We start from the raw sequence: 26,085 nt of genomic DNA, 5'->3' as shown, positions 1-26,085 counted from the left end.
ATGTGAAATGACAAATATTACGGGTATATACAATTACTGCTGTAGCTAGCAAAACTCAGCTAGCCCTTCTTATCTTCACAATGAATGATTACATATGTTTATGTACATACATAATAAAATGCATATTGACTACACATACACATCCACATGAATTATTCAATTTTGTTATGTACCTAGCAAAGCACTTGACAATATATTATTTTCCTTAAAGGAAACCTGCACTCAGCAGATGTGTGAGCTGCCATTGCCTTTGAAAATCCTATTTACAGCCCATGTCAATTGTATCTGAATGCTTTTGAGATCATTCAGATCACTGAGAATTCATTGACAGGTACACTTTATCTGCAGTTGACCTCCTTCTACCCTGCTTCAAGCAGTTTTCATATTCCCATAGACTTGAATGGGAATGTAAAACCCATTTGAAGTGAACAAATGCTCAAAAACACAGGCCTCTTCTCAGATGTTTTCTTAATACAAAGACCTGAATATTCAAGTATGCTGGTCAGGAAGTCTGACTTTCCTCAGCCTTCACTGGCTGCATGCACGTTCCAGGCCACATACAGATGAACAAATAGTATTTCCAGACAGCAATGGCAGCCTCCTTATTCCTCTAATTGTAGGTTTTCTTTAATTTAAAGGACATCTCTAGTCCCTTAGGGCTCATGTACACTGCAGCTGATAAACTCCCGTTTAGGAGCTGTTGAGCATTTTTTTCAGCAGCCCCTGAACTTACCCTAATGTTTTCCTATCTGTCCATGTACACATCTTTGTTTACAGTCATTTACAGGCATTTGAGTTTACAGTAATTTTTTTGAACACAGAAAACTTGTGGTCAGCAGTCGATTTTCTCAGTGTTTCAAATGCAAAACACGGCTAAACGCGGCAAATCGTGTTTATAAGCGTTTGAAAAGTGTTTCTAGCTCTTCCAGTTCCCGATGCTGTCCAGAGCCTTTTTTCATCATGAAGATTACATGCAAAGAGTTTTCAAGCTACTCAAATGGACAAAACACTGAACACCAAGCTTGTCACATATTGTAATGACCACTTCACATCTCCGACCTCTCCCACCCTTGGAAACAAAAGATATGTTAATGAGCATTCACATCTCAAATTCCTCATAAAGACCCCTTGCCAGGTGGCCTTAATGACTCACTCCATCAGACACCTTTGTCACCCTTGGAAACAAAAAAAACGGTAATGAGAAACTCACACCTAAGCTAATTTCAACACATACTGCTCTCTCTGCTTCTACTGTCTGTATTTCTCTGAAACAGTCTGAAATAGTTAATAATTTACCACTTTTCAGTGCATTCTGGGCATCTGGGAGGTTCTCCTGTGCTTATCTTTAAAAAATGCTTCTAAATGCAAAAGCGCATAAACATGTTATGCAAATGTGGCTAAACAGATGTTTTTAGACCTACATTTTCCAGCAGTCAGTTTCCATCGTTTAGAAGTGTCCTGTGTACATGGGGTCTTAAGCCAGACAACTGTAAAGCCACTCAGGTCACTTTTACATGAAAGCTGATTGCCAGCTTTAAAAAGAAATACCCAGATCATGGCCACAACTGCCTGGTATACCCACTTACTCTTCAGGATGTATACAAATGTATGCTGGACAGCAAGTGGTTAAGAGACCGTGTCACCAGCGCACAAAATATCAAGCATTTAAGTGCAAACTTGTTTTCCCTTATACATACATTTTGTTACCTGCAATGGGACTTTGAATTCGCTAGACATTTTAACTTCTCCAGCAAGAATCAGTTTCCTAGCAGAGCCCACTACCTCCTTTTACAGGTAACTAACATGCCTAAAATATGTTAAAAAGTACATACACTCACCGGCCACTTTATCAGGTACACCTTGCTAATACCGGTTTGGACCCCCTTTTGCCTTCAGAACTGCCTTAATTCTTCATGGCATAGATTCAACAAGGTGTTAGAAACATTCCTCAGATATTTTAGTCCATATTGACATGTGTTACAGCTGCCACGCACTGGATATTTTCTCTTTTTTGGACCATTCTCTGTAAACTCTAGAGATGGTTGAGTGTGAAATTCCCAGTAGATCAGCAGTTTTTGAAATACTCAGACCAGCCCATCTGACACCAACAACCGTGCCATGTTCAAAGTCACCTAAATCCCCTACTCTTCTCCAATCTGATGCTCGGTTTGAACTTCAGCAAGTCGTCTTTACCATGTCTAGATGCCTAAATGCATTGACTTGCTGCCATGTGATTGGCTGACTAGCAATTTGTGTTACCAAGCAATTGAACAGGTGTACCTAATAAAGTGGCTGCTGAGTGTATAATCTTATGGGAAGACTGTTGTTGAAATAAATGGTCTGGTGACAGGATCTCTTTAACGTCCCTATCTCTCAGTTCAATTCTATCAGTTATTTTTACTAAAAGCAGTATTAGTACCACTTATTTTATACTGTAATTGTTTTTTAATTGGCAGCCAGGTAGCAAGGGTGGTGATTTTTTTTGCACTTGTCTGAGAAAGTTACCACAAATCCGCCTGTACTGGCTATTTAGAAAGCCACTTTAAATATGTTGGCACAGCAAGGAGCTAAATTTGGATACGTTCTATATTTGGTAAAGACACCTCTTTGAAGTCATTTAGATGATCTGATTACTTATTTGAGCAATATTAGGTTTTTAGAAGTTTACATCCATTTGCAATCATACAAGAAACAGTGCAGTCTCTGGTTAAATACATCTATTTTGGCTATAGATCCAAACATTGTGCACATAGGGGTTTATTTACTAAAGCTGGAGAGTACAAAATCAGGTTCACTTCTACATAGAAACCTATTAGCTTCCAGGTTTTATTGCCAAAGCTTAATTCAGTGAGCGGAGGTTAGAAGCTGATTGGCTACCATGCCCAGGTGCACCAGCTTTAGTAAATCCCGCCCATAGTACATGCTTAAGTAATGTGTGTGATGCCTCATCTCTCTTGGATTTTTCCTTATTTTGTACTAATAAAACTTAAATTTAAACCAGACTTAATTTGGAGTTTTTCCATTCAATTTACAAATCATACTTTCACATTGAAGGTAAAAAAATATTTTATTCTAACACAAATGTCAAAGTATTACTAAAAGTTTATTTAATTAAAATAACAAACATGCTATACTCACCTGCTCTGTGCAATGGTATTGCACAGAGATGCCCTAATTCTCCTCTTCTCGGGTCCCCCGCCAGCAATCTTGGCTCCTCCTATTCCTCATGTGTCCCCAATAGCAAGCCGTTTGGGGGCATACAGTGCATGCTCGCTTCTGAGCTGTGTGTCTATGGAGCTGGGTTTAGGCCCACCCCCCATTTCCCCCTTGCTGTATTTGATTGACAGCAGCAGGAGCTAAGGGCTCCTGCTGCTGCTTGAGTTCCTGTGCAAAGGGGAAGGCGAGAAGACATGCAGCTGTGCACAGCGCTAAATCTTTTCTTCTCCCTCCCACCAAGTCCCACCACCTGTGCTACAGCGAACAGCCCACCTCCAGCACAGCATGCCCCCCCTCACCAACCACAAAAATGAGGTGGACACAGGCTAAGCTACCCCCTCCCCCTTTCTACTGACACCATCTGGAGGAGCCACTGCTGGACAGGTGAGAGCTGGGAGGACTGGTACTTCCCAAGGTGTGACACTGCCCACCACCTGTCCGGCTGACTCTCACCCATGATGCTGTCCCCCTCCTGTGATGCTGCCCTCCTCCTGTGACACTTCCCCCTTCTGTCCCACTGCTATTAATCTGTCCCACTGCTCCCCTCCTGTGATGCTCCTTCCCACCTGTCCCTCTGCCCCCTGTGGTGGACCACAGGTTTCTATACACTTCAGAAATAGGAGCAGTCCCCATACAAACAATAAAAACAAATATTACACATTGTGATAAACATCCCACACTGATTAGATAATGAGGTCAAGTTGGCACAAGATTAGTTGATACCCATCATCCAGCACCATTTCCATCTGGACCAGCCACTCCAGCTCCGTCAGCCATTCCTCCCAAGGATGCTTTCGTAGTATTGGTATCCGCAATGCAAGCTGACCGCAAGCAGTCCAGCTCACCTTCTGCCTAGACAGGGCCATCAAACTGGGCCAGAACCTCCTGCAGTCTCTACTAAAATTCAGCTGTTTTTTCCTGTACTTCTCCATCCATAATCCCAGTGGTAGTTTGGATTGCTCTGAAGAGAGGAAGCAATTCCCATTGCTTGCCACCAAATGTGACGGACCGCCTGCTTCCTCGCAACTGGAACACAGGACCAAGGTATTAGAGCTGGGCATTGCACCCAAGGACTAGATGACACTAGCTTGGGTGCAACTGGAGCTCTATTGAACAGAAATACAAGTTTTTATACACTTCAGAAACAGGGGCAGTCCCTACATGAACAATGAAAACAAATATTATACATTGGGATAAATATCCCACATTGATTAGATAACGAGGTGAAGTAAACACAAAACTAACCCCATCATGTAGGAACCTCTAGGAGGACTAGCCAACAGACATGCTGTCTTTCAGGTGCCTGGCCCCCACCTGTGCAATCTGTCCATCATGAGACAAAACTCATACAATATCCAAGTCTGAAAAAGTGGAATAATTTATTTTCATAGATTTCTTGAGGGAGATAGTTGATAAATATTTATGTCCCAGGTTGAGGAGCTTCTCCAACCCAGTCTGTAGGAGGGTTACCATATTTCCTCTAACCATTAACCTGTACAAGATTAATATTACGCCTTTCCATCCACGCCGGAAGGAAGCTTTATTGTCTTTACTCAGAAGCCTTGCTTTCAGCATTCATCAGGTTATTATCCAATCATCACAGACTGATCTGCTTTCTCCATGTAATCAGAGGCTGAACTGAGCTCTTTTCCATGCTCTGATCGTGAGAAACAGACAAAATTCCAGGTTTCCTTCATGGGCCATAATCAGTGGGTAGAAGGCTAGCCCCTAGTCCCCTCCAAAAGTCCCTGCCCTAGTTGGGTCTGTCACACCCCCCACCTGTCCTGCTGCCCTCCACCTGTGACACTGCCCCTTCAGTCCCGCTGCCCTCCTCCTGTCACGCTGCCCCCCCCCCCCACCTGGCTCCTAACTTTTTTAGCTGGCTCCTGGATTCAAAGCAAATTTGTCAAGCCCTGTCTAAATGCAAGGATTAGATTAACCATTTCCCGTCCAGCCCTTGTATATAAATGGTCGGACAGGAGCAGTGCAGGGGCGGGAGGCCGTTTATAAACGTCCTCCGTTTCCCTGCTTGTGTGCGCTCCCTGGGAGTGCGCAGCACCGCGATCAGGTGCTCGCTGTGTCCGAACACCAATCATTGTACGGGACCTCTGTGTGAGGTCCCGATCATGTGATCACTGATTGGTCAATCAATGATCACATGAATAGTAGTAAGCAAGATGTCACGTCTGACATCATTGCTTACTACGTGTGAAATCTGTGAATGATCACAGAGGTCACATGGTACAAGGCCATTCACAACAGCCTTGTACCATGTGACAAGCTGTGACCAATCACAGCTCACACAGTATTTATCAATGGCTGCAAGAATGCAGCCAGAGAGAAGGAGAAATTATTGTTTTTACAGCCTTTTTGGGTATAAAAGCAATCAGTGTCTAAAAAGAAAAAAAAAAAAATCTTCATCACCCCCCAAAAGTAGCACAGTGTCACTATGGTGACTCTGTACTGCTAGGGTGACAGTATGTTAAAAAAATTTAAAAAAAAGACAAATAATATAATAAAAAAAGTTTGAAAAATTATAATTTTTGGTTATAAACTAATTTGGGTTATTTTTTTTTTTACTAAAAAGATAACTGAATAAATGTTGACCAAGATTTATGAAGAAATATTATTTATTTTTTTGGACTTTATTATTTATATAGTAAAAAAATAAAAATCCCAGTGCTGAATAAATACCACCAAAATAAAGCTTTATGTGTCTCAAAAAATGCTAAAAAATCATATGGGTACAGTGTTGCATGACCGCGCATTGTCATTCAAAGTGTGATAGTACTGAAAGCTGAAAATTGGCCTGGACAGGAATGGGGTAAAAGTGTCCGGACTTGAAGTGGTTAAGGTAAAAAAAAAAAAAAGTTTTTAGCTTTGGAATCACTTTAATTAAAAAAGGAGATTTTTTTGGACCACCCTGACTATTATAGTTGGTAGAATCACCTCTGACTGCATATTTTACAGCTATCAGTCTTTTGGGAGAACAGTCTAGCAGTTTTGTATCCCCAGGTCCTGCTATTTTGTCCTTCTTGGCAGAGTTGCTCGAGTGTATGGCTGGGAGCCATTGATGAGCAGCTATTTGTAAGTCTTGCCACAGGTTATCACTTGTATTGATCTCAAGGCTTTGACAGGCCATTCTAAGGCTGGCCATGTATCATACAATTTTCTTGTACAATCTCCTTTAGATTAAACTATGTAGTGCAAGGGCCTGTCTGATTGCATACAAATTGAAAGTGTTGTTTAGGTTTGACCTCATATTTTATGGTTTTTGGCAAATCTAAAGGAAAATTGTACAATAAGATTGTATAATGTATGGCCAGCTTAGACATTCATATTCTTGGTTTTAAACAACAGTGCAGATCTAAATTTGTGTGTAGAGTATTTTCCTGCAGGAGTTTGAACATCTCCAGTTTCTTACTTCTTACAGACTGAAACAGTATTTGAGTTCATCCAACTTGTTCTCAATTTTGATCAGTTTTCTAGTCCCTACCGATAAAAGAGCATCCTCATAGCAATACTAACATTGCTATGCTCCACTGTGGCAATGGTGCTTTCAAGTGATACAGTGTTACCTTTCCCCCAACACAGCATTTTGCACAGATGCCAAAAAGTTCCACTGTGGTCTCCTCAAACCAGAGAACCGTTTCTATGCTTGCTGTGTCTCCCATATGCCATTTGCTAAACTTCACATGGGATCTCATTTTTGTTTGTTTTTTTGTTGCGCCTCCTTGAGTCTTGGATCACACTTGTGTCGTGCAACATATCACATGTGAGTCATACAGGAGCCGCACCACATTCCTGTGCAAATCACATGCAAATTCTGTGTGGTGCAATTCGAGCCATACATTTTGTATGGTTTAAATTGCACCACATTCGCACCAAAAAGGTGCAGGCCTTTCTTTTTTGTCCACACTAGAATCGGATCGCTTGGGTGTTCACAACCAAGCGAACCGATTATGCAAAGCGCAGCGCGTTTTGCGAACGGATTTTGGGGTGTCGTTAACTTAAAATACACACCCGCAAAGTTTCGTGTGACTGGGGTGCGATTGTGCTGTGATGCGGAAATCGCACAGAAACTGCTGCAAATTTCGCACCGCATCAGTGCGAACCCAGGCTTAATGTCTGAACAGCAGACTGAGGTATGTTCTCCATCTCAGCTGTGTTCCTGCTGCAGCTACACCAGGCAGGCAGATTCTGATAAGCCTCCCACAACCACTGGCCAGGGTTGTGGAGAAGAGACCATTGTCGTCCCCCCCCCCCCATGTTGAGGGCATGTAGCCTGGTGTGGTTCAGGAAGGGAGGGGGCATTCGTTCATCTCTGACCCCCCATTCCTGACCTGCATGCTCAGATAAGGGCCTGGTAGAGATGGGGGTGGGGGACCTATGCAGCTTTTTCCCTTCATTTTTAAAGGCAGCAATTCGTTTTTTTCCACTAAGCTGTCAGCAGGGAACTGCATGTTTTCACTATTAAAACACTGCATGACTTCATAAAATAACGCGTAGTAGCGTTTTTTTAGTGAATGCCAACAAACCTTTTGTGCAATACCTTACCACATACTTGGATGGGATAAGATACCGCTTTGTGAACTGTCCTATAGTCACAGATGTTTTCCTGGAAGTGGAAGATCCTCTAAGGCAGTGGTTCTCAACCTTCCTAATACCGCGACCCTTTAATACAATTCCTCATGTTGTGGTGACCCCCAACCATAAAATAATTTTTGTTGCTACTTCATAACTGTAATTTTGCAGTGGGAGGAGTAGTGCCACATCATTGGTGTCAGTGAGAGGAGTAGTGCCACATCACTGATGTCAGTGGGAGGAATAGTGTCCCATCATTGGTATCAGTGGGAGGAATAGTGTCCCATCATTGGTATCAGTGGGAGGAATAGTGCCACATTGTTGGTGTCAGTGGGAGGAATAGTGCCCCGTCATTGGTGTCAGTGTGGGAGGAATAGTGCCCCATCATTGGTGTCAGTGGGTGGGGGGGAATAGTGCCCCATCATTGATACTAGTGTGGGGGGGAATTGTGCCCCATCATTGGTGTCAGTGGGGGGGGATAGTGCCCCATCATTGGTGTCAGTGGGGGGAGGAATAGTGCCCCATCGTTGGTGTCAGTGAGGGGGAGGAATAGTGCCCCATCGTTGGTGTCAGTGAGGGGGAGGAATAGTGCCCCATCGTTGGTGTCAGTGGGGGGAGGAATAGTTCCCCATCGTTGGTGTCAGTGGGGGGGGAGGAAATAGTGCCCCATCATTGGTGTCAGTAGGAGGAATAGTGCTCCATCATTGGTATTAGTGACACCAATGATGGGGCACTATTCCTCCCACTGACACCAATGATACTTACCTTGCTGACTCCTGCTCCAGCCTGGGCTCGCTCCCTCCCTCTCCCATCTACAGCCAGCATACCTGGCTGCAGCAGCACCATCTAAACGCTACAGACACTTACCTGTCAGCTGTCTTCCTTCTCCGGCCGCTCCCTCGCTCGATCTTCTTTGATCTTCGCGCTGCTGCTCGGCTCCTCCTCTCCAAGCGCCACCTCCTCGCCGGTGATTGGCCTCCTGTGTGCCTCTCCTGAGCTACAGTTCCGGCGGCCAATCACTGGCGAGGAGGCGGAGCTGTTGAGTGATCCCAGGGATGTGGCCAGATGACAGGGGTGGCATGTCATCCCGCGCACACATCGCGGTCCAGGGAAATGTGGGTGTATCTGCATGTGGGTAGACCCGCCTGGAGACTGATAGAGGAGCGGTGTCTCAGTTCCTAAGACCATCGGAAATATGTGTTTTCCGATGGTCTTAGGAGACCCCTGTGAAAGGGTTGTTCGACCCCCAAAGGGGTCGCGACCCACAGGTTGAGAACCGCTGCTCTAAGGTGATGGACTTTTTTATTTTGATGCACTGGACTTTTTCTGTTACTGGTTTTATGAGTATTTCTTTTATAGCTGGATGTATCATTTTTAAACAGAGGTTCTTAAGCACTAATTTTGTTTTTCGGATTACTCAATGAATGTGTTTGAGATGGGATATTTCACTATATAAGTGCAGCATTATCTATTTATGTACATACCTAGCTTTGCAGTTTGACTGGTATCTTTGGCAGATTAAAAACAAATGCATGTATGTTTTTGATAAACCAAAGAGAACATTTGTAAAGGGCACTAATCCACTGCACTTATCCTTTCATTGATCTGACTTTAGTAAATGGAAATTTGTTTGCTTGTTTTACTTTGCACGCCAACATCACTATTTGTGCTGTCTGATTACTTGTGTGCACATGCCAGTGTGTATGTTAATATACAAAAGCAGGTCTCTCAAAAATATATACTGTACATAGCCAACATGATACACCAGGCGTCATATCATAAGGAAATTGTTATTTTAGCATTGTACTTTTTATTTTTAGGGAAAAAAAACTGAACATTTTAAGAAATCTGTCTGACATATGGGCAAGGTGTGAAAATAACACTCTCAGAATATTTAATATTTTTTCAATACCTTTGAAATTGTGGTTTTACTTACAGCACAGAACTCTTACTTTTTCTTATTACCAGTTGCAGAGAAGGACAGATGTCACCCTACACCCATAATAAAAATCAGAGCACAGCTCCCTGTTAGCTAGGATTACAACTGTGACCCGGTATGTGATAGAGATATAAAAATGTCATAGACCTGAGCTGTGATTTATAGAGCAAAAATGTTTTAAATACTTATAAAAATACTTTATTTTACATATTTCAGGACAAAAAAATTGTACAATAGCTTGTAAAGAAATTGTTAAGTACTAGGAAGTAGTTGAATATTTCAGAAGATTCGAGGTTTCCTCCAGCCTAAAAAAGAAATATAAATAGGCAAATTAGGTTGTGCGCATACAACAGTGTAACATTTAATTCAATTAATTTCTCATAATAAATACATTTTCTCATGAAGGATAGATTCCAGGTGGCAGTCATAACGCCTATGAATATGTTTGGGGAGGAAGAAGGAAAAAGGTGGGAAGGTCATCTGTCAAAGTAATATCACATGACAGAACATCTTTCTCAACCCCAAAAGCTTACAAGCGCTTTCCTCTTTATACGAAAAGTGGACACTTTCTGCATCTCTTCCTCTCTCTTGGCTGGAACCCAAGAATTGGGAAAGGCAGAAAATGTTGCTAGGCTGGGGACAGCCACAAAATAGGAAGATATTTCATTCATATTTAAAGTAGATTGCTATCCCTCAGCCAGATGCAACAAAACATAGCCTACTGGATTAAGTATATAGGCTCCAGCATCTCAAAGTAGCAAACTGTTAAATACAATCTCTGTTTTTATTGAAGAGTTTAAAGTCATTACAGGCAATTCACTCAGATTATGTGCTTCACCCAAGCATGGTCTTAGTCACTACAGAGACATTAATCCTAAGCAGAGTGAATTGCCAATGTTATATAAAAACAAACTTTTAACTTATGAAGTGGATAATTGTGGTGCTGATATTTACACACTGGGCCTACATTAACACTGGTGATTAGGGCCAATGTGAATTATAGCAGCAGGTAGCAGCTAGGTGCAGCTGATGGCCTTGTTCACTTTAACAACAAGTCGCAGGAGACTGCAGATATTTGAGGGTGTCTGCACAACCAGCTATTACCAGTGGAGATAGCTGCTGGAAGCACTTTGTGTCCCTTTCTGAACAAAGGGCCAGTTTACTGTCTTTCAGAATTTAGGGGGGCTGGACTGTGACAAGTAGGAGTAGAAAAGGTCCTGACATCAATGGGAAAAAACACACCTTTATTGGTGTCAGTGGGAGGAACTGTGTCCCATTGTTGGTGTCAGTGGATGAAATACTACTGTCCCAAGGGCCAAATAAAAGCAAGCAAAAGGCCGCATCTAGCCCCTGGGCCACAGTTTGGGGACCACTGATCTAAAAAAAATCATGGAAAGTAATTTTATTAAATCAAATATAAAAAAAATATTCTTTGTTGCTTTAATTATAGATTTCCTAGATCTTCAACTATTTTTCTTCTTGATTTTTATCTGTTTTTGTAATTATTTGATTGAAGGAATAGCAAATGCATAGAGGCAATATATCAGGCTTGTTGAAAATGTGTAACTAATAGTAACTCTTAGTGCTTTAGCTTAACTCTGCTGTTCCAATGATAAGCTGTGTTCATCCATTCCCTTCGCCATGTCAAATCCAGACAATCAAATGTGAAAAGCAGAATGCACATTTAAAAAGATTCTTCTTTGTTTTTGGTCCTCCTAATTTGTAGCTAAACATTAAAGAAGTACAGCTAAATCTCTTGGTTTACGAATTTAATTCATTCTGCAGGACTTTTCGTATAGCGAAAAAATTTGTAAACCAAAACGCCGTTTCCCATAGGAATGCATTGAAAACCAATTAATCCGTTCCGAAGGTCAGAAAAAGTAAACGCTACTAAAATACTGCATGAGTTATTTTCTAAAGTCATGCAGTATTTTAGTAGTGATAACCATGTGTTAATATTTCAGCTGTCAGCGGGGTTCCCCACTGACAGCTGAATGTAAAAGAATTGCCAGCAATTAAAAAATAATTTAATAAACAGAGTGGGGTTCCCCTCCCATCCATACCAAGCCCTTCAGGACTGGTATGGATTTTGAGGGGAACTCCCACGCCAAAATTAAAAAAAAAAAAAAGGTGTGGGGTCCCCCCCAAAATCCATACCAGACCCTTATCCGAGCATGCCACCCGGCAAGTTAGGAAAGGAGGGGGGACGAGCGAGTGCCCCCCTCCCCCTCCTGAATCATACCAAGCCACATGTCCTCAACATGGGGGGGTGCTTTGGGGCAGGGGGGCTCACCACCAAAACACCTTGTCCCCATGTTGAAGGGGACAAGGGCCTCTTCCCCAGGGGACATTCTTTTAGTTTTTTCTTTTAATAAAGGACTTGTCAAAGACAGTGTCCTGTCTTTTTTCACATTACACTTTTTGTGAATGAGTAGGGGTACCATGAACCCGATACTCATTCACATGGGGGGGGGGCGGGATCTGGGGGCCCCCTTATTAAAGGTGGCTTCCAAATTGCAATAAGTCCCCTGCCCGCAGACCACCACAACCACCAGCCAGGGTTGTGGGGAAGAGGCCCTTGTCCCCATCAAGCAGCCCCGCCATGTTGAGGGCATGTGGCCTGGTATGGTTCATGAGGGGGGGGGCACTCGCTCGTCTCACCCCCCCCTTTCCTCACCTGCCGGGCTGCATGCTCGAATAAGGGTTTGGTATGGATTTGGGGGGGGACCCCCATGCAATTTTTTTTTCTTCAATTTTGGCATGGGAGTTCCCCTCAAAATCCATGCCAAACCGGAAGGGCTTCGTATGGATGGGAGGGGAGACCCCACGCCGTTGTTTTATTTATTATGGTGACAGTTTTTAAATGTAATTACCACTTTTTTTTATTCTTCACTATAGCTCAGAAATTCAGTTGTCACTTTTACCCCAGCTAAAAGAAAGAAAGTTTTCTTTTAGTTTATTTTCCTGAGTTAAGAGAAACAATGTTTCCTTTTAGTTTTTTAAAAGAAACAAAGTTTCCGTTAACTCCAGGGAAAGTCACAGCTAATCTTGTGAGCTATAGTGAAGAAAAAAAAAAAAAGCTGGCAATTGCATTTAAAAATCGGCACCAACATACACTTCCTATTGTGAAAAAAATTTGTAAACCGAGATCCCGACTTCAAAGTCAGAATTCACCCCAGAGTCTGCAGCAGCACCACAGTGAGCCGCTGAGAGCCTGAACCAGCTGCTTCCTCCCCCTTCACGGCCCAGCGCTTCAGTGAAACAGGCGGGGGTCAGATGCAGCATCGGACCAATGCTGAATCCAGCTAGGTAAGTATAATTAGGGGAAAAAAAAAAAATGAGTCCACACTTCTCTTTTAAGAAAGAAAGCTTCTTCTAGCAACTTTTGATCTCACTCCTTGTAGAAGGTAGAATGCATACACATTAAATGTAAACAGTGAAATTTATATATTTGTTTTAGCATGTGATGACAGTTTTCAAAGAACATAGGAATAAAAGGCAAGTTTAAGAGGTTATCTATGCAAACTAGTTTGGTATCTCTGGATACATTAGAAGAGCATTACAAGTACAGTTATCCAACCACTGTATGTTACAGTTTGTATGTAACTAACCTTTTCTCTTCTAAAACAGCTAGCTTCTAACATCTGGTGGCCAACAAAATACATTAGGGTTGTTCAAAAAGTTTCCATACTTTTTAAATATATATTTAAAATAACATGTAAACTTTTTGAAGACCCCTTGTATTATATAATAGAATTTAATTGTAATACAACACATATATAATATACAGTGGAGATCGAAAGTTTGGGCACCCCAGCTAAAAATTTGTATTAATGTGCATAAAGAAGCCAAGGAAAGATGGAAAAATCTCCAAAAGGCATCAAATTACAGATTAGATATTCTTATAATATGTCAACAAAAGTTAGATTTTATTTCCATCATTTACACTTTCAAAATAACAGAAAACAAAAAAATGGCGTCTGCAAAAGTTTGGGCACCCTGCAGAGGTAATATCTTGTACTGCCCCCTTTGGCAAGTATCACAGCTTGTAAACGCTTTTTGTAGCCAGCCAAGAGTCTTTCAGTTCTTGTTTGAGGTATCTTTGCCCATTCTTCCTTACAAAAGTCTTCCAGTTCTTTGAGATTTCTGGGCTGTCTGTCACGCACTGCTCTTTTAAGGTCTATCCATAGATTTTCAATTATGTTGAGGTCAGGAGATTGTGAAGGCCATGGCAAAACCTTCAGTTTACGCCTCTTGATGTAATCCCCCGTGGATTTCGAGGTGTGTGTAGGATCATTATCCATTTGTAGAAGCCATCCTCTCTTTAACTTCAGCTTTTTCACAGATGGCATCAAGTTACCATCCAAAATTTGCTGAAATGTTATTGAATCCATTTTTCTTTCTACTCGTGAGATGTTCCCTGTGCCACTGGCTGCAACACAACCCCAAAGCATGATTGATCCAACCCCATGCTTAACAGTTGGACAGAGGTTCTTTTCATTAAATTCTGTGCCCCTTCTTCTCCAAACGTACCTTTGCTCAGTCCGGCCAAAAAGTTCAATTTTAACCTTATTAGTCCACAGAACTTGTTTCCAAAATGCATCAGGCTTGTCTATATGTTCATTTGCAAAGTTCAAACAATGATTTTTGTGGTGAGGACGTAGAAGAGGTTTTCTTCTGATGACTCTTCCATGAAGACCATATTTCTACAAGTATCTCTTTATAGTGGAATAGTGTACCACAACTCCAGTGTCTACCAGATCTTTCTGGAGTGATCCTGCAGTCAAACGTGGGTTTTGAATTGTTTTTCTCACAATCCTGCGAGCTGTTCTGTCTGATATTTTTCTTGGTCTCCAGATCTTGCTTTAACTTCCACTGTTCCTGATGACTGTCATTTCTTAATTACATTCCGAACAGAGGATATTGACATCTGAAAACGCTTTGCTATCTTCTTATAGCCTTCTCCAGCTTTGTGATCGTCAACTATTTTCAGTTTCAGTTTTCTAGACAACTGCTTAGAAGAACCCATGGTGTTGATTGTTGGGGCAAGGTCAGATGAGTCTGGGCATTTAAAACCTTTGAGATTGACATCACCTGGTCTTCCCAGACGATGATTGAGAACAATCCATGACACTGGCAGGTCTCAGCTTGGCAAAGGGGGCAGTGCATGCTATAAATTCTGCAGGGTGCCCAAACTTTTGCAGACGCCATTTTTTTGTTTTCTGTTATTTTGAAAGTGTAAATGATGGAAATAAAATCTAACTTTTGTTGACATATTATAAGAATGTCTAATCTGTAATTTGATGCCTTTTGGAGATTTTTCCATCTTTCCTTGGCTTCTTTATGCACATTAATACAAATTTTTAGCTGGGGTGCCCAAACTTTCGATCCCCACTGTAGACATGATATACACTATATTGACAAAAGTATTGGGACGCCTACCTTTACACGCACATGAACTTTAATGGCATCTCAGTCTTAGTCCTTAGGGTTCAATACTGAGTTGGCCCTTTGCAGCTATAACAGCTTCAACTCTTCTGGGAAGGCTGTCCACAAGGTTTAGGAATGTGTCTATGGGAACGTTTGACCATTCTTCCAGAAGGGCATTTGTTAGGTCAGGCACTGATGTTGGACGAGAAGGCCTGGCTCACAGTCTTCGCTCTAATTCACCCCAAAAGTGTTCTATCGGGTTGAGGTCAACTCTGCGTAAGCCAGTGAAGTTCTTCCAACTCAAACTCGCTCATTCATGTCTTTATGGACCTTGCTTTGTGCACTGGTGCGCAGTCATGTTGCAACAGGAAGTGGCCATCCCCAAACTGTTCCAACAAAGTTGGGAGCATGAAATTGTCCAAAATGTTTTGGTATGCTGATGCCTTAAGAGTTCCCTTCACTGGAACTAAGCGGCCAAGCCCAACCCCTAAAAAGCAACCCCACACCATAATCCCCCCTCCACCAAACTTTACACTTGGCAAAATGCAGTCAGGCAAGTACTGTTCTGGCAACCGCCAGACCCAGACACATCCATCGGATTGTCACACAGAGAAGCGGGATTCATCACTCCAGAGAACGTCTCCACTGCTCTAGAGTCCAGTGGCGGCGTGCTTTACACCACTGCATCCGACGCCATGCATTGCACTTGGTGATGTAAGGCTTGGATGCCGCTGCTTGACCATGCAAACCCATTCCATGAATATCTATAAGCACTGTTGTTAATCTGAAGGCCATACAAAGTTTGGAGGTCTTTAGCTATTGACTGTGCGCTGTGCGCTATAGCATGCGCTGACCCCGCTCTGTCATTTTACGTGGCCTACCACTTCGTGGCTGAGTTGCTGTTGTTCCCAGTTGCTTCCACTTTGTTATAGTTCCCAGTTGCTTCCACTTTGTTATAATTCCACTAACAATTGACTGTGGAATATTTAGTAGCAAGGAAATTTCAAGAGCTCCTGAGAGCGATCCATTCTTTCACAAATGTTTGTAGAAGCAGTCTGCAGGCCTAGGTGTTTGATTTTATACACCTGTGGCCATGGAAGTGATTGGAACACTTGAATCCAATGATTTGGAGAGCTGGCCCAATCTTTTTGGCAATATAGTGTATATCTAAAACTACTACTGCAAATAGTTAGAAACTTTTGAGTGTATGAACAAGTAACTTACATTTTAGCTAATCGATCCATTCTCTGTTTTGTTGGCTCCTGTTAATGGATACAATGAAGTTAGTTGTTTAAAGCATAATAAAAATGTTTGTTGTATGACAAAGACTAACAGCAGGCGGAAGACTTGGGAGTAGGCAAGGAAAACATGTAAACATATATTTAAAGCTGAACACTGGGCACAAAAAAATGAATTTTCATTTTTCTCTTTAACCTCCCTAGCAGTCTGATTATGTCAATATTTCTGTGCTCACAGCGGTACATTTTTTTACTTGGAAATATGTTTTATTTTTATTGTAGGCCTGTAATTTTTAGGAATAACTCAATGAAATCTGTCCGAACAAGAGTCTAGTAAACATCCCGGGTATGATAAAATTTGAAACACAAAATCATAAATTATAATATAATAAATAATCATAAAAAATAATAATAATATAATAATAATAAATGTAATTCAATAATGTAATCAAACCAAAAACACTGAAATTTGAAATATAGCGCCAAGTTCGCACATCACTGAGCTTAGTCACAAAATCGTCAGTGTCTGATGACGAATTTCCCCACGAATCATTATCACTCAATTCTGCAAGTGGTTCTAATTTACTATCGCTGTTCTCTAGCTGGTCTAAAACCGCTTTTAACCTAAAGGGACGCTTTTTGGACACCATGGACATTTCTCAGTTTCCAGGCAGAAAGAACAGTAAAAATGCAGGCAGGGCACAGGATAAAGCACTAGGGACAAAATGTATGTGAAATGGTTTGATACAGTAATGTTTTACTGTGTGATTTTAGTGTATTGAGTGAATGTTACTTTTAAAATGTTTGAATTTCCCGCCGGTTCCGTCCCCTGCACGTCCCGGCGCTCACAGGGAACGGCACCCTGGAAGACGGATCCCAGCATTGGCTGGAGGAGATGGCCGGGGATGCTGTAGGGGGGACATCGCGGGAGCGCAGGACAAGGTAAGTGAAACAGGGTCATCTCCTATACTATGTCCGAAGATTCTGGTCATCTCCTTTACTATGCCTGCAGTCTCTGGTCATTTCCTGTACTATGCCTGCAGTGAATTGGTTCAGAATATTTTTTTCCTTGTTTTCCTCCTCTAAAATCTAGGTGCATCTTATGGTCAGGTGCGTCTTATGGAGCGAAAAATACGGTACCTGCAGCAGTTTGTTTGTAGTGAAATGATCTTTCTTAATTACTAAGCACTATATTTATGAAAGATGCTACACATGAGTAAAATGGAATTTGTGTGGAGAGAGTTTATGGAGAGATACAGCTGTTGACTGAACATCAACCATATGCACACCAACCTTATACACACTTGTATATGGTTGATGTTCAATCAACAGCTGTGTCTCTCAATGAACAAAAAGGTGACAATAGGACTTTTTGTACTTCCCATAAAATCCATCTCTTGGAATCCTTCGAGGGACATAGGAAATCATTCACTGCTGTCTACAAAAAACTGTAGGCTAGCCCAGGATAACCACTCCTACCACCAGCATTCCTCTGTTTTGCAAAAGCAGTACCAAGAGCATGATCATAAACACAAAGGGGTGGGATCTGTGCCCCTCAATGGAAGCCAAGAAAATAATTTTATGACAAGTACAAAAAATCCCATTTTCTTTCTCGTCCATTGAGGGACACAGGAAGTCATCATCTTTGGGACATACAAAAGCAGTCCAACTGATGGGTTAACAGCACACTGAATGATAACAGGCCCAAGACATCAAAAGAAAATGGGGACAGATAACAGCTCAAAGAGGGCCATGCTCTCAAAGCTGCCATCAAATGAGGTCACAATATCAACCTGGTAGAACTTCGGGAACCTGTACACAGAAGACCAGGAGGCACCCATGCAAATACGAGAAAGGTTAGAATAATGGTGAACAGCCCATGAAGCACTAATAGATCTAGTAGAGTGCTCCATGACATAAAAAGAAAGAACCCAATCTTCAATACCGTAAGCTTGGATGATGGTCTGTCTTAGCCACCTAGAGATTGTAAAGCAAGAAGGCGGTGCAGCCTTGAGATCATCCAGGATGACAAAAAGAAAATTAGCACTTCTGCAGGAAGCAGTGGCTCACATCCTAAACCACTTCCAGACAATAGAGGGACATGCCTTTTTATTGAAATATAGGCAAATAGAGGGATGTAAGAACAATGTCTTGGTTGAGGTGAAAGGCAGAAACTACCTAGAATAAGAGGGGAAGTCATGGGCCTCAACGCCCCCATGTCTTCATGCAAAACCAGAAAAGTTTCCCTGCAGGATAAGTCCACCAGTTCAGATGCTCACATCACAGAGGTGATGGATATAAGGAATTTTACCTTGTTGGTAACAGAGAGGTATGTCTCTAATGGGTTCAAATGGCAGTTTCTGACGTGCAGAGAAAACCACATTCAGGTCTCTTGGAATTACAGGGGAACAAACAGGGGAAGAAACATGAGATACACCCTGTACAAAGGTCCTAATCAAGAAATGAAAGGCCAACAGTCACTGAAATGAGAGAAAGAATAGAAACTTTATCTTTGATGGTGTAGAAAGCCAAACACTGGTCCAGACCAAGCTGTAGGAAGGAGAGGATTACCCTACTGATAAATTCCTTTATTAGAAAACCCGAGACTTACATCAAGTGACGTATGCCTTCCATCACCAATGATAGGTAAACTTCCTAGCTTCCTGTCTCTCAAGCTTGGAACCGACAGCCATGCCATCAAAGCCAGCAACCATGAAACTGGATGGAAAAATCTGTGCTTGAGAAAGAAAATCCTGACAATTCAATAAAGCCATTAACCATCTTCCAGGAGTCTTACTAGGTCAGAGTATCACATACAGTACAGCGGGTAAAATAAGTATTAACCGCATCACCATATTTCTTGGTAAATATATTTCTAAAGGTGCTATTGACATGAAACTTTCACAATGTTGTTACAACCCATGCAATCCATACATAAAAAAACAAAACAAAAACAATTAAGTTATGTGTAATAAAATGGAAAGACAGAGATAAAGGATTGAACACATGAAGAAAGGGAGGTTCAAAAAGGCATGGAATACCAAGACACCAGCTGAAATCTATCAGTAATTAGAAAGCAATCCTGCCCCTTGTCAGTGCAAATTAATATCAGCTGGTTCAGTCTCAACTGATGGCCTATAAAAAAGGTGTCTCATTACCAAGGTCTCACACAACCTACATCTCATGATGGGTAATAGCAAAGAGCTCTCTCAAGACCTTCACAACCTTATAGCTGCAAAACATACAGATGGCATTGGGTAAAGAAGGATTTCTAAACTTCTGAATGTGCTAGTGAGCACTGTTGGGGCCATAATCCGGAAGTGGAAAGAAAATCATTTCACCATAAACTGGCCACGACCAGGTGCTACTTGCAAGATTTCTGACAGAGGAGTGAAAAGAATTATCAGAAGAGTTGTCCATGAGCCAAGGACCACTTGTGGAGCGCTCCAAAAAGACCTGGAAGTAGTAGGTACAATTGTTTCAAGAAAAGCAAAAAGCAATGCACTCAACCGCCACGTAAGACTCCATTGCTGAAGTGCTCTGAAGAAGTCCCAGAAGTAGGCGGGATGAAACGCAGCAGTGTGGTCACATGCTCCCCTCCCTCCATTCCCTGCAGGATACCCACACACTGCATGGTGCATCCAGAGGATTTTACCATTACGGATATGGCATCCCTTTCCATGATGCACGGTCGGCAGCCATAATTGGATCACTAGCAGAGCAGCTACAGGACATGCCCTCAATATTGGGACTACAAGCTGTGGCCTGATGTACAGGACCTTCTTGGTCCCATCATACAGTGTGTACAGATGACCCAGTGTTGCTATCTAGGTCGTATCAGCTGTGCAGGTTTGCACAGGCTGGACTGGTTACATACATCGAGGTTGCTGTGGCAGGTACTCATATCACACATTTTCATCTATTTCCGCTGGCTGTGTTACCACCTATGTCCTTCTGATCTATATGTTGATTGGACTCGATCTTGGAGGCTTACCCTTGGAAGGCTGCTATGGTCCATTAATATCTGGTCATCAACCTGCTTCTACAACTGCAGGCTGCATGTGGATTATATGACACAGTGCACATTCATGGACCTCATTATAGTGGACACACTTTGCCGGACATCATTACAGATACTCTTCTTTATTTTCCTTTGGATAGGCCATACCATATTTTATATCTTTTTTCAGTGCACTATTGACCTGATTGTTTAGGCTGGACTTCAGAGGCTATAGCCCTTCACACTTGGTATCTCCTTTCCGGTCTTCACCTTTTTTTTTTTTTTGTATTGAGGTTGGCCTATTGACTGCAGTCAATCATTACCCATAGAATTATTATATTGTCCTATTTATACAATGTGTTGGTAGATGAGATATTAGATCTAGCAGGGTCTGGGGGGTAGGAGGGCCATAGTGGGTGAGTGTTACACCTCAGCTCCCTTCTTTCCTTTCTGGGTGGTTGGGTCATTGTGGGAGGAGTGTTGGGGTACCTTGGGAGGACTTTTGGGGGCTTTTTTGTTTTTTGGGGGGATTGTTGAGAGGTGTTTGTGGTATGAGGGAGGTGAGTCGGCTTTTAAAAGGGAAGTGCAGGTGCTGTGTACACACTGGGGACACTCTTTGCTACAATCGATAGAGTGACCACTGTGGGAGGTCCCCCAATGTGAGGGGTGGGTGTTTTTACGGTCAGGAGTGGTAACCAGGTCCCTGATGCAATGTGTTTTTACTTTGTATGTTTTTCATGAATAAACATGTTTTTGAGGTTAGCCTTTCAGGTGTGTAGGCTATTTTCTTTTTTCTTTGTTTTTTCTTATTGTATGCTTTAGGTAACATCCTTCCAGATAGTTCTGGAGGCACCTCGCCTTACAATGATTTTTGGTGGACTGTCCGGCTTTCCTTTGCCCCCTTTTCCCCGCCTTTTTTTGTACTATAATACACACCATGTTTGGAGGTCAAATGGCACTGCCCATCACCCCAAAAACACCATATCAACAGTGAAGTTTGGAGGTGGGAACATCATGGCGTGGGGCTGCGTTTCAGCATATGGTACTGGCAAAATTTATATTTGAAGGAAGGATGAATGGAAAAATGTACCAAGGCATTCTTGGATGACATTCAGGATGATCAAGATGAAACAAGAGAGGACATTTTGGCAAGACAACGATGCCAAACCCAAAGCCAAGGAAACTCTCATTTAGTTTCAAAGTAAAGAAAATAAAGCTGCTAGAATGACCCAACCAATCACCTGAATTGAATCCAATAGAAAATCTATGGAAAGAACTAAATATCAGAGTTCATAGAAGAGATTTGAAGACTTGAAGATTTCAAGATTTGAAGACTACTTGTGTGGAAGAATGGGCCAAAACCACACCTGAGCAATGCATGCAACTAGTTTCTCCAAACAGGAGGCATCTTGAACCCGTCATTACCAACAAAGGATTTTGTACGAAATATTAAATAAATTTCAGTTCGCGTGTTCAAAACCTTTTTCCTGTGTTATTCCATTTTATTGCAGATAACATAACTTCTGAATGTATTTGTTTTGGTTTCTTTGTATATATGGACTGCATGGGTTGTTTCCGACGTGGTGAACATTTCATGTCAATAGTACCTTTAGAAATATATTTATCTAGAAAAATAGTGACGTGTTGAATACTTATTTTACCCGCTGTATGCCTGTGCCAATCTAGAACAATGAGGATCAATGGAATGCCCTCCATCTTGATCCTGTAAAGCACATAACGTTTCAAGGGAGGAAAAGCATAGACTCTAGGGTCTGGTATCCCTCTGATGTCCCCTACCTAGGCACAGGTCCTGGAACATCTCTGGGTGTAGGGATCACTCCCATGATCCAGACATTGCCAGCTGAGGAAATATGCCTGCAAATTTTCTATGCCTGGGATGTAAATGGCCGACAAGACTAGAACTTGAAGTTCTGCCCATGACAGGATCTGGTATACCACTATTGCTTCAAGTCTTGCAGAGGGGCCAGCTTAGCAGCAGTGTAAAAAAAAGAAAAAAAGTCTTGTTTAAAGAAAAAAAATTTTGTTAGCAAAAATAGGTTAGTCTTTCATCCAGCAGAGCTGAAGAAAAGAGGTTTGTCCGCCTAGAAAACTAGCAAGTAACTAAGACATGAAAGAAAGAACATGCAAACTTGAGACTTCAAGCACTCAGAAATGGTAGAGGCACCAATCACGTGAACCATAAATCTCAAACATTTTCAGCAATTCGGACTGTAAAAATATGGTGGTGCAGTCCTCCTCAGATCAGGGAAATCCAACACTGCACAAAACACAAAAACAGAAAGAGCACAAACGCCTAGCGCATTAGCTTTGGCACTTTATTAAAGGGTATAAGAAAACATAATATACTCACAAACCAAGAGAGCTAAAGGCATGTACAGTTCAGTCAGACATCACTAACCTGATCAATCACTGTTTTTGATGGAAATGATATTTCTACATGGCACATAATTTACTAGCAGGTGTAGTAGAGTAATAGAAATCCAACAGACCCAACAGTCATGACATGCATGCTGCTGATTCTGTGTAATTGAATCACTAATTGAAAGGGGCATGTTCAAAATAATAGCAGTGTGGAGTTCTATTAGTGAGGTCATTCATTCTTTGAAAAACAGGTGGCAATTATTGCCCTTATTTAAGAAAGGAAGGCAGCAAATGATGTACATGCTGGTTACAGTGCATTTCTCTCTGAAATTCTGAGGAAAATGGGTCGTTCCAGACATTGTTCAGAAGAACAGCATACCTTGATTAAAAAGTTGATTGGAGAGGGGAAAACGTATAAAGAAGTGCAGAAAATGATAGGCTGCTCAGCTAAAATGATCGCAAATGCTTTAAAATGGCAACCAAAACCTGAAAGACGTGGAAGAAAGCGAAAAACTACCATTCGAATGGATAGAAGAGTAGCCAAAATGGCAAGGACTCAGCCAACAATCAGCTCCAGGAAGATCAAAAAAGGTCTAAAGTTACCTGTGAGTACTGTTACAATTAGAAGATGCCTATGTGAAGCCAAGCTATCTGCAAGAAGCCCCCGCAAAGTCCCACTGTTGAAAAAAAAACATGTGCTGAAGAGGTTACAATTTGCCAAAGAGCACATTGACTTGCCTAAAGAGAAATGGCGCAACATTTTGTGGACTGATGGAAGTAAGATTGTTCTTTTTGGGTCTTGTGGCCGGAGACAGTTTGTCAGACGACCCCCAAATACTGAATTCAAGCCACAGTACACTGTGAAGACAGTGAAGCATGGTTGCTCAAGCATCATGATATGGGGATGTTTCTCATACTACGGTGTTGGGCCTATTTATCGCATACCAGGGATCATGGATCAGTTTGAATACATCAGAATACTTGAAGAGGTCATGCTGCCTTATGCTGAAGAGGAAATGCCCTTGAAATGGGTGTTCCAACAAGACAACGATCCCAAACACACCAGTAAACGTGCAACATCTTGGTTCCAGACCAACAAGATTGACGTTATGGAGTGGCCAGCCCAATTCCCGGATCTTAATCCAATAGAAAACTTGTGGAGTGACATCAAAAATGCAGTTTCTGAGGCAAAACCAAGAAATAGAGAAGAACTGTGGAATGTAGTCCAATCATCCTGGGCTGGAATACCTGTTCACAGGTGCCAGAAGTTGGTTGACTCCATGCAACACAGATGTACAGCAGTTCTCAGAAACAGTGCTTATACAACTAAATATTAATTAAGTGATTCAAAGGAAAGCAAAATCTTCAAATATTTTTCAGTTTATATAGTGAATGTTTGAGTTTGTAAAGAAGAATACAAACACTGCTATTTTTTCTAACAGTCTAATATTCAGTTTTCTTCAGTTTTTTTTAGAGGAACAACACAAATTTGATATATTTTTCTTCATGTTTTGATTTGGAATAGAATGTGTAGTGTTCCCAATGCATTTGTGTGTATAGAAATAAAAGCTATTAGAAGGATTTTGAGCTTTATTCACTTTTTTTCAACACACTGCTATTATTTTGAACACAACTGTAGATACGCAAAGCACAAATTCAGGAAGACTGCTTTCCAACTCCAACTGGAGAAAGGATGACACTGATAGCCATAGCTCTGAGGAAGGGGATTGGTTCCCTGAAACGAGTAAGCTGGCAAGGTCATCCTTTCTCCATTTGGATTTGGAAAAGGGTCTTCCTGAAATTGTGCTTTATGTATCTACATACCTTTAGCTCATTTGGCTTGTGCGTATATTATGTTTTCTTATGCCATTTAATAAAGTGCCAAAGACAATTTTCTAGGCGTTTGTGCCGTTCTTGTTTGTGTTTTGTTTAATAAAGTAAGGCATGCTAGTAGTAGGTGTGGTTATCCTGGATAGGCCTACAGTTTTTTGTTTTTTTTGTGGCAGTATTACCCAGGGGTGAATAACTTTCAGTGTCCCTCAATGAGAAAGAAAATACATTGTCTACCATGCTAGATAATTGTTTGTAATTAGCAGTACAGTTTTCTGTAATGATCACTACCATATACCACACTTTGGATTGAAATATTCATGGAACCAGGGACTAATCTACATTATTGGGGGATTGAGGACATAACTGGTACGAGCCAAATGAACACTTGGCAATACAAATTGCTCATTACAGTTTAGTCACAGTTTGTATCTTCTCCTTTAGAGTAAAAATCATCATGCTCACATTTCTTTACACTGCTCATTAGTGTCAATAACTGTTATATCAGTACAGCTCAGAAAACATTTATATATGGTAATGCTTACTTGTTCTTTTGACCTTGGAATGGAATTCACTGATTCATTGCCCAGTTTGACTTACCTTTAAGTCTTCTGTCAAGCAGCTGTAATTGATGTCATTGGCTATGGGAGATGTGTCTGCAGATAGCAGAGAATTGTATCCAGACGACTGATGATTGCTTTCTGGGATAACTACCTTGGTGTTAAAGTCTGTGAAGAGATGTTCATTTTAAAATAACCTTTGTCTGTTTACTGCATCGCCTATCAAACAACTTGATTTACTGTACTCAGAATGCACATACAATGTTTACATGAAACGCTACTGTTACCAGTCTGTATGGAGCATTCAGTGCAATTCTTAGTGTTAAATTATAGACACAGAGCAGTAGCAAGTAACCCAGACAACATGAAATCTAAACCTGGTACTTAAGAATGTGCTGCTGATCACTGTGAAGATAAGGAAACCGCTAGCGCTAATAATAGATAAAAAGTAGACCAGTGTTAGTCTAAAACTGTGACATATTATTTTTACATAATAAAACACTTCAAGACATTTTAAATACATGTTAACAAAACTAATATAATGTTAATAGGTTATTAAAATCATATGCTTGTACAAGAAATTGAAAGTTCCTTTTAGAAGAGATATATATTCATCTTGTCACTAGATGGCAGTAAAGTTGCATTCTGTCAGTAACAAGCGCTATTAAAACACCACAAAGATATACTATGGAATCAATGGTCACATGGATAGGATTTTTATTTTTATTTTTAAATTACTGCAAACGTGGTAGATCAATATAATCTGACTTTGATTTCACTAAGAGGCTCAGAAATGTGCAAAATAATCAGTGTCATGTTTTCAGTTATTCTCCTTTTCAAAGCAAGTAGTGTTACCTCCAATGAAATACAAGTATTTTAGGAGGAATAAAGTGACTATGCCACACC

General features: G+C 41.3%; 1 protein-coding gene across 1 annotated transcript in view; it reads right to left on the bottom strand.

Moving 5' to 3' along the window:
• Positions 1–9,914: 9,914 nt before the first annotated feature.
• The window catches only part of CEP44 (centrosomal protein 44), a 79,138-nt gene continuing 62,967 nt past the window's right edge, over positions 9,915–26,085 (bottom strand). The window contains exons 9-11 of the mRNA XM_089684042.1: positions 25,220–25,347; positions 16,394–16,431; positions 9,915–10,044 (exon numbers count right to left, since the gene is read on the bottom strand). Of these exons, the coding sequence (XP_089540168.1) occupies positions 9,999–10,044; positions 16,394–16,431; positions 25,220–25,347 (212 nt within the window). The 3' untranslated portion in view covers positions 9,915–9,998. The remainder of the gene's footprint in view (positions 10,045–16,393; positions 16,432–25,219; positions 25,348–26,085) is intronic.

Source organism: Staurois parvus, unplaced genomic scaffold, assembly GCF_062004578.1.
Source record: "Staurois parvus isolate SC_StPar_1 unplaced genomic scaffold, SC_StPar_1.0 ptg000334l, whole genome shotgun sequence".
Taxonomy (NCBI): domain Eukaryota; kingdom Metazoa; phylum Chordata; class Amphibia; order Anura; family Ranidae; genus Staurois; species Staurois parvus.
Note: the sequence above shows the minus strand (reverse complement) of the source record. Positions and strands in the feature narration are given on the sequence as shown.